The following is a 10,133-nucleotide window of genomic DNA, read 5'->3' as shown; positions in this document are numbered from 1 at the left end:
TTTGTCTACTCCAGATTTGATAAATTCCCCTCATTCTATGAGGATCAGATCACATTTCATGGCAAATTACTTCAGAAAAGCAGTTAATTCCAAGAGTTCACATACTTTTTGTTGTCACTGTGTGTGTATCCCTCTCTTTCTCTCTCTCTCTCTCTCTCTCTCTCTCTCTCTCTCTCTCTCTCAAGATAGATAGATAGATAGATAGATAGATAGATAGATACACACAAACACACACAAAAACACAAAGTGATCATATCAGAATACATAGTAAACTGAACCTGATGTAGCTTACATTTGTATGTGACATCATCCTTGTGTAAACAGTCATAAAACAGCTATAAACTTGAATGAAGTGACATAGACAGCGAAAATAAGTGACAGCATTCCTTGTTGGATGACTAATATCATCATTAAGCAATGTGGCCTGCCCTATATAAAGACAGCAAAAATTGGGATTTCACTCATACTTCATTCAAACTAAGGCTGACTTGTAAAGGTAAGGCACTGCTTTTCTGTGTGAATTCTTTGTGATGGAGCTGGTGTACAGTTATTCCTTTTAATTGTGGGTTGATAGGACTGAATATGCTGCATAATGTGAATAGATAAAATGTAGATAGACAGATATCTATTGACTTTAGATTAAGTCATCCCAGTCATCAGAGATGATACGTTTAGCTTTTCTAAATAATTGGCTTAGTAAATATGCAGTTGTGATTCCGCTGATTACTTCTAGGTGGAATGTTATGTTAAGGTGTATTTTAACATCAGTTTACACAGTATAACAGTCAAAACTATAGTGTCATAGAACCAAACTGGTACTAATAAGTAAGTAATTTTGCCACAATACCTTGATTTACTATTAAGAAGATGACCACTGTGTCCAGTCCCTACATCCTGTTCTTTTTCATGCTGGAACATAACCCCAATTCCCTATAGAATTGTACTCCCCGGTTTATCTTATAAAAGTACGCTATCCTGCGCTGCAAATTCCAGGTGTGCTTCTTATTACTCATATAGGAACAATGCTTGTTTGCGTCCTCATATGCTACTAACTATGACTCTAGTCAGAAGAGTCATATGACTTCAGGTGTGCCCATTCATCTCTTCCAGATCTAGCTGAGACTTGATTTTTTGATATTTTGGCTTTTCCTTTCATGTAACTCTAGACTTAAACAATTGCAATTTTTATATTATGTAAAAAAGTTCTGGTCCTATCAGAAAAGTATAAATGCTTCTTTTTTTTGGTGATGCTTTAATAGGCTATTTAATCCATTATCATTATGTTGCAATGTAGAATTCATTTTGTACATTGATAACAATAGGGAGTTTTGTATAATCATACTAATAGAGATTATGTTTTTGCCAATAAATGCTTATAGGTGGCCATAGTTAGGTAGATATTTACCTGAGAATGGCAGATGGAGTGAGTTGTCGGAGCTTTTGGTGTCTCTTGATTCTTAGCCTTATGGTGATGGTGGTATAGGAGAAAATGAGTAAAGGATCAGGCCCAAAATAGAAAACCAAGCTAGAAAATATCCCAGTGCAATTTTAAGTTCCTTGAACAGTTACCTGATCACTGTCACTTTCGTTGAACCCCTTTACTGCTTCACCATAAGAAAAATCCTAAAAAGAATTCAAACAAGTATATATATGCATATATCTCTTCTAGTAACGATGCACACACTTGGAGATAGTATACATTATCACATGAATGTCATTAGGGTGTCTTTTGCTTTTGTGATTGCAGAGTAAGATAATGGGCAGAAAGTCCTGGGTATGCCCAGGTGGCAAAATGTAAACCAACCACAGATACATGGATGCATGCATATGTAAATAGCTTACAGAGCAAAGCGGGAGCCCTGAAGCTTGGCGCAATCTAATATACAAACACCAACTTCAGGAACTGAAGTCAAACTTGACCCTCTCCCCTAAGCGTCTGTATAGGTGATCATCTTCCTGTTTCACCACTACGTTTTTGTGCCATTTATAAAAGTTAAAGAATAAATGCCCAAGTAAAGTAAAATAAATAAATACAAATATTTAAAAAATGATGGAAAAAAAATAAAAACAATAAAAAATACACTTCTTTTCATATTGGATTATGCTTGGCTTAGGAGGGATACTGAAAACATGGTTGAATGTTTTTTGTAACCAGTAACATTTTGTTGGGTTATTTACACCTTTACTGAAAAAGGGTGTCAATGGGTAAACATTGTCTACAGCAGCCTTTCTATTTTTATATAGGTAAAAATTAAAAATTACAAAAAAAACCCCTAAAAACGTAAAAACATTTCCTTTGGTGAGAGCGCTGATGTTACAGGTTATATCTAATTCACTTCATTGTTCTGTTCTACTCTCCCAATCTCTCACATTTCTAAGAATTACTAATTTCCCTTTTAAAGCCAGAGCCAGAGCAGTTACAGCTTAAATCACTTTCAGCAAGCCAAACATTAGTTTATTTTTCATATCTTTCTAGGAAATGGCATAGTGTAATATGTCAACTGTCAAACCTTGTAACTATCCATAGCCAAGGACAAAAAAATGTTTCAAACATCTCTGTACCCACTCACTAGAAGAGTGACAAAAGGTGTAATCAAAAAGAGATCTGGGGACAAAAAAGCTTTACCAATGACAGAATAAAACAATAATATTTAATAGAGTCATTTAAAAGCATTTAAATCATACAAAAAGTCAAAAATATTACTTAACTGAGGCATCAGCCGATAATAAATAGTATGGAAAGAATATGTGCAAAAACAAGTAAAATTATGTAGCAAATACATCTGCCCACATACTCAGCCTTACAATATTCAGTATATCCAAAGACTAATTTATAGCTGACCAGAAAACCCCCAATGTCCAAATAATATAGAAATATTATTGGAATAAAAGTTCCCAGTAACTGCTATGGTCACGTGTGGACTATGTACTGAGTAGATTGAATGGAGGGGTCATGGTAAACATCAAAAACAGCTACTACAAACCAATGTACCTCCCCAGAACCTGCATAACAATACAATAAATTTGTCCCTAAGGGGAGATCATGGCCAGTGTGAAAATATTGAGTATATAAGTATAACAAAGCATACATATTGGTCAAACCTGAAAGACATGTTCTTTAAACTGACTCCTAGCTTCAAGAGGCTACAGAAGAATCAATTGGAAAAGTATTAAAGTAACAACATTAAACAACAGAAATGACGTATATTCCACCAAAGTGAATATTCTGCTGTAGAATGATTACAAGAAATGGTTCCACACAATTATGAGAAATTGTGTATTTGTATAGCAGAAGAGTGAACAGAGTGTTCCTAAGATCCAAGACCAGTTCGGGAAAAGACCCCTGTCATTTTCCAAATCGTTCGCATTCTCCAAAAGCTTCTCTGATAGGCAGTTCCTTTCTGTTCCCTTGAGGCACATGTTACTTTCAGTATAACAGGATAGCTATTAACACACTGCAAACTCAGAAAAGCATGAATGCAAAGAGGCTGTCATTTCCCAGCAAAGGGGAAGGCAAAGATTTAGTGAGTCAGTCCAGGCAGACGTGTCAGAGTCAAAAAAGAACTGCACTCATAAGGTCATTCTTCAGATTCCTGACTCATTTCATAATGTAGCCAGTAGCCACAGGCAGCAAAAAATGCAGAGAAATCACGGTATACCACAAGAACATATTAAAACAATCCACATAAGTATACTAATCATAAGAAGGTAATACCCAACAATAAGAAATAGGATGTTAAATAGGATGTTCATATCTTTATTGCTGTCAGCTATCTTGCAGCCAAGAATCAAAGATGAGCTACATGTTACATTGATACTGATTCTCATTGTAAAACTTAAAAGCTACTCTCCAGAGTATATATATTGACGTGTAGGAAATGTGGGATTTAATATTGTAAATGATATAAAAGTGTATTAATGGTAAATGAGTCTGTAGTAAAGATGAGGAAGTAGAAAGACTGTCATTGCTGTCATCTCCTTTTGCATATACGCTGGTTACTGGGCTGTCATACTGACCCTGTGGATTCAGTACTTTCTAAGTCATTGACAAGGATCCAGATTACTTCTGACTTTACACTGACTTTTCCTGATTTACTTGTTCCAAATCAGTTTTAAAGTATTAAATCCAGAGACAGCTAGGCAACTAGCATTTTCAGAAGGGGGTTGTCAATGGACTTCCTAAATTTATGTCAATCTGCATACGTTTCACTAGCATAATGCACATTTATCTTAAAATACTACTAAAATAATTGCCCTAAAACTGAACTCCAGGCAAATACAATATACACAATTAATGCACATCTGTATTTAAAAATACATTATTAAATATATTTTTGAATGCTAGCAGTGAAAGTACCAGACTTTGGCTTGGTAGCAGCCTCTCGTAATCCCTGTACAGCAGAGCTCAGACTTTGGAGAAAGAAGCAGCACAAGGAGCCATGTCAGCTGTCACACATTGGCTCTATAAATCAAGAACTGAGCGACCACAAACTTCTGAATGCTGAGTTCCCGATCTTCTCCCTGCAGAGAGCGGTGACTGTCATTCACCGCTTCCCGCAGGGATTCCCCCATCCCCTCTCCATTCCTCCAGTGCTGACAGAGGGGGCACACAGCTGGCTCTGGAATTAGAGAGGCAGAGCCAGTTGTCAATTAGGTAGTGGGGCAGATCTCGAAAATATTGTCAGGATCTTTCCCATCTGCAGCTCTGTGCTGTCAGCATATAGAGGGCAATGCTCAGAGGCTGCTATTTGCTCAGTTTTTGGTCAGTTTCTGTGGCCAAAAAGAGAACTAAGGACAAAAAGGGTTTGGACATAGTTCTCTTTTAACTATTAACAAAAAATGTATCTTATTTGTGTATCACTCAGCTGCAGATCTTCAAATCATCTCTGAATTTATGCTGACACTGTCCTTCCTTCTGGAGGGTGGCTACTTTTGTTCCTCATGGTCCCTGTGTGTGTTGTAAAGTAGCCACCACTTCAAGCTCGCCCCCGTGATGGACTGCAATCTCATGTTTAGTTTACCAATTTGTATTGAAGTTATAGTCTATGACAGAAGTGGGCTTGGAGCGGTGGATGTTTTACAACACACACAGGGACCATGGACAGCAAAAGTAGCCACCCACTTTTAAGATTGAACTCCTGCCACTGGTGTCTGTCATCCTAATGTTGGTTTTACTATAAAGTCAATCACTGACCTGAAATTGGCATAAGACCAGTAAAGTCTAAAAAGTCTAAACTCCTGTCCAGCCTGCTCTTTGCAGGTCAGTGAGATACTAAGCAATTAAGCTATAACAAGGGTAGGCAACCTCGACACCCCAGCTGCTGTGGAAGTCCCATGATGCATTGCAAGACTCTGAGAGCCACCAGGATGACTCCTATCAGTATATGCATAATAGGAGTTGTAGTTTTACCACAGCTGAAGTGCTGAGGTTGCTTACCTTTGCTTACCCTTAAGCTCTGTCTGTAACCTGTACTTTTAAAACTGAACTCCAAAAGCAAAATGTTGTCTAAATATAAGAATGGTCTTGTATCCACCCCCTTGTCTAGTTCTTTGCAGACAGTCTGTAGTGGGTGGAGAATGTGGGGCCCCTCCCACAGCTCTGCTCTATGCAAAGGCATGTGTAGCACAGTGATGATGACACCCCTACTTATATATGGTTATATCTGGGTTTACAAAGGTGTTTGATGGACACAAAGTGGATTTGTACCATCTTTGACTATTGGGGAACATGTGTAAATGAAAGGTCTTTGTGACTGGAGTCCAGCTCCAAAAAAAAGTCAGCAAAGTCAAGTGCAATATTTCTATCCCTGTGAGTTTCCTCTAGGCCTTGAAGTTAGCATAAAATGACTCCCTTCTACCCTACTTACTGGCTTTACGCTATTACTGCACACTTTATGACATTTACAAGAAAAAATGCCACATTTAATGCTCTTATTTCGCTATTTATAATGCTTTAAAATGATGTAGCAGCCTCAGTGTAAAATACTGCACATTTTAGCTTTCCAATTACAAAATGTAGTAAAACATACAGCCTTCAAAAAATCCGACCCTAGGTATTAGGACTTTTATCATCATTTTGTTTATTGATTATTTTATTTTATTGATTGTTATGACGCCATCATCCCGCAGTTAATGATGGATTAAATCAAACACTTTTAGCTGAAATAACAAATTATAAAGATGGTTGTTTTCACCATGGAAACTGATGTTAAAAATTCCTGTAGAAGAAACAAAATCATATTTAACTCTCAGTAAGCTGTCATTGATGGAGTCATCAAGGAAACATTAATGAATGCTTTAGAAATGGAAAATGAAACAGTGAAGGTGAATTGAGGATACACTGGTATTTAGTAACCAGTTGTTATGTACTTTATATAATTCATCTGTGTAAGGCCCTGCCCAAAGGGGAAATGACTGAGTACACAAGCACCAAAGCATACTTACATGAATAGAGGGATTACTGTTTTTAGCAGATTTGACATTAGGTATAGTAAAGTCACCATGACAGGATCTGTGTGCTGATGGAGACGATAAAACTGAGAGGTTTAGATTTTTGACACATAACTGATGTGAATTTCAGTTCACATGGGCACTGCATGGCTGTAAATACAGTATATCTGAGTAGGAAACTCCTGTGGTTAGTAGGATGATATCCTCAGCCAGTATAACATGAAGGTTCATGGGCTCTACTGTTAAAGTGCCACATGTACAACTCTGACAAAGGAATCATTTTGATTAGATTTGGAAAAAAGTTGCCAAATTCATATTTCTGTATGGGGAAGGAACCTTAAAGAAGAATTATGAGTGATTTTCACTCAGCCTCATAATCTGAGCCGACCTGTGACAGTAGATCGGGAAGTGAGCGAACACATATCGGCGCTCGCTCACTTCTCGATCCTGTCACTGTAGAGAGCCGTGACAGGGGAGGGGCTGGATTCCCCTCTCCCCGCTCTGATCTGCCAGCGCTGACTGGCGGAACGGACGGGGTAGGGGGCGGGTACAGCTGGCTCTGCCTCTAGATAGGCAGAGACAGCTGTCACTCATGCAGCTGGGCAGATCCCATTATCTAAGTCGGGATCCGCTCCGGCTGCGGCGTCTCAGTATACAGCTACAGCTCGCGGTATACTGAGCTTAGGGTAACGGGAGGACGCTAGTTTGTGTCCTCCCGTTACCCTAAGGAGAACTATGGGGAAAAACACTGACCCCATAGTTTTCCTTTAAAAATGCACTCAAGTGCATTTTTAAACTATTAACAAAAATGTTGCTTATTTGTGTATCACTGGGCTGTAGGTCCTCAAATCATCTCTGAATTCATGCTGACATTGTGCTTCCTTCTGATGGAAGGAAGCTCCCTCCCCTGATGGACTATAACTTTAATACAAATGAGCTAACTGAACATGAGATTGTAGTCCATCACACGAGCAACCTTAAAACACACCCAGGGACCATGGGGAACAAAAGTAGCCAACATCCAGAAGTAAGGACAGTGTCGGAGATGATTTAGGGCCTACAGCTGAGTGATACACAAATACGCTACATTTTTGGTAATAGTTAAGGTACTTGAATGCATTTCTAAGATTTAACTCCTGGGTTTAGTGTCACTTTAACTCCAAACTCATTTGGCCAGAGAAAGAACTCATTTGGCCAGAGAAAGAATACTAAATTATGAAATCAGCATACATTTATGTACAAATGGCATCCATTATATTTTTTTTACTAAACTCATGTTTCATTATAGGATTGGGTAAAAGAAAAACACAATGTACTACATTGTACTACCGTTATGTGTACTCAGCTTCATGTGGCTTCCTCTGTGCCATGGATTTTCTTTAAAAACAGACCGGGTTAAGGCTGATGCAAAGCTACTCTCAAGAATACTCACCACCAGAATCCAGGAACATCCAATCCAGGTAAGATAAAGCCAGACAAGATATCTATATCAGTCCAACATTTATTGTGCTGAAACGCTGATCAATTTGAAATTAATATTTTTCTGTAGAACATTTGTTAATATCGTGACTAAAAAAAGCACAACTCTGGCCAAAGTTTTGTCCCATTTTGGAAACTCTCTTTTATTTGACACGTGCCAGACAGAACAGGTTGATGAGGGGAAATCCCCCAATGGAGACATAGACCGCAATAAAGGCGGAGTGGAGTACAGAAGGTTTCAAATCTTGGTCAGGATTTTATTGCAGTCTGTGCCCCCATTAGGAAGATTTAGGCCTCATTCACATGGCCATTCATGGTCATACTCTGCCTAGATCAATGTATTCCTGTGCCTGTACAAATCAATTCAAACCATGGCCATGGCCATGTGAATAAGGCCTTACCCTATCTTCCTGTCCAGGGGACAGGGGTCAGACAGAACTGGAGGTGGGAGAGAATCTTTTTTATAGGGGACACAGGCAGCAACTGAAACCTGATGGAAGTTCCAGCACTTCCACACTTCATCTTGGCTGGAGTTGGGCTTTAACAATAGCCATGAAGGTCATATACTATTATTACTGAACTTTAATGGTATACAAAGGTAATGAAAATAATGCCAAAGCTAGAAAACAGGAAAAGATGCTTAAGGAGGAGGCATGGTAACCAAGCCAATATAGTATCTACTGTATGTATGGCACTACTTACAGCCAAGTATAAAACAGCCCACTGGCAGCCAGTACCATGAACAATATAAGAAGAAAAATATTGATATAGAACTAGGCATTTTAAGTTAATAATATCGTACAGGTATGCCTTTAGACAATGAAGCTTGTTAAATGTACTTTATCAGAGCTGGACTGTTCTTATTGTACAGTGGCTATGTCTTTTAGTTTTTTTTTTGTGGATTTAAATGGCCAAAATAGACAAAATTATTAATTCTTGTGCACTAACAAATAAAGTTTTTCAATTATATTTATGACACTACTTACAAAAGAATGCCATTGCATGTAGGTAGAGGGTTGATAGAAGTTGTATAGCTAACATTTAAAAATTAATTAACAATAATTTTTACTTTTCCACAGTTCAATTACCCAAGCAGCTTGAAAAGCAGTGGCTTGGATTTTATTCCAGATGAGCAGATATTGGAGAGTTTAGAAAAGATGGATGAGACTCTTGAAATATTCCAGAAGATTTTAGCCAATATCCCCATGGAAAATGTAGAACAAATGCTGAGTGACATAGAGAACCTTCGCAGCCTGCTACAGCTTCTCAACCGAATTATGGGTTGCATAGTCACAGAGCCCAGACAAACCAACGTAATGGTGAACTTAAAGGAACAATATGAAAATGCCTCCTATACCATGGAAAAGGTGACACTTGACCGTCTTCAGAAATCATTACACAGCATCGTGAAGCACCTAGATTATATCACAGACTGCCAAAAAACAGTTTAAGATATATGTGAACCAAGACTAATTTCATCCACAGACATAATGGAATGGTCTGGAGTGGACAAACCTTTTGCAATATTTATAATTCAGGAATGCCTGTTGCTGCAATCCTAATGAAGCTGTGCTTCTATTAGGTTACTCACATCGTAATAAGAAGTGTCATATTCTGTATTCCAGCAAATCTTTGGAAACGATCGTTAACAACACACTGACTCGTTTTGCTGTTACTTTCCCACATTTTTCAACACAAACAGTATGGACAGAAGATAGGATCATTGTTTTTTCATAAAACCTTTATTTAAAGATGATATCAAAGTGACCAAAATGCGCTATTACTTAGATTAAGACCAATTGTTCCCTTTGGAGCAAAGCACCTGTGTGAATTTGTGCACTGTTTTAGTTTTAAACATTCTATGGAATGCTAAGACACCTTTGAAGCCAAAAACATCCCCTAACAGAAAATCTTATGTTTACATTCAGGGGACAGAGAGTTTAAATGGATCCAACTAAAGGTGCCCTTATGCACCATAAGTTTTAAACCTTAGGAATATTTAGGCCTTTTTAAGCACCGTAAAAAAAGGTAAGGACAGCTCCTGCCCTAAACATGAAACCAATTTACAATTCCACATAGTAGCCAACTAGACCACACCACCTCTTCTCTGTATCTTTCATAATTTATAAAAATATTTTTTTACATCACAAACATTTAATTCCATGTTTAGCCTACCAAGAATACTTATGAAGTTTTTCAATACC

General features: G+C 37.9%; 1 protein-coding gene across 1 annotated transcript; it reads left to right on the top strand.

The window, feature by feature from the left end:
• Window positions 1-459: 459 nt before the first annotated feature.
• Window positions 460-9,566, top strand: LEP (leptin). Its single transcript, XM_018557082.1, has 3 exons — window positions 460-496; window positions 7,739-7,910; window positions 9,009-9,566. Exons 2-3 carry the CDS (start codon window positions 7,761-7,763, stop codon window positions 9,378-9,380), a joined length of 522 nt encoding a protein of 173 aa, XP_018412584.1. The 5' UTR covers window positions 460-496; window positions 7,739-7,760; the 3' UTR covers window positions 9,381-9,566.
• Window positions 9,567-10,133: the final 567 nt, after the last annotated feature.

The sequence above is a fragment of the Nanorana parkeri genome, unplaced genomic scaffold (assembly GCF_000935625.1).
Source record: "Nanorana parkeri isolate BGI_ZX_2015 unplaced genomic scaffold, ASM93562v1 scaffold265, whole genome shotgun sequence".
Taxonomy (NCBI): Eukaryota; Metazoa; Chordata; class Amphibia; order Anura; family Dicroglossidae; genus Nanorana; species Nanorana parkeri.
The sequence above is the reverse complement of the archived record's forward strand: the minus strand, read 5'-3'. Positions and strand labels throughout refer to the sequence as shown.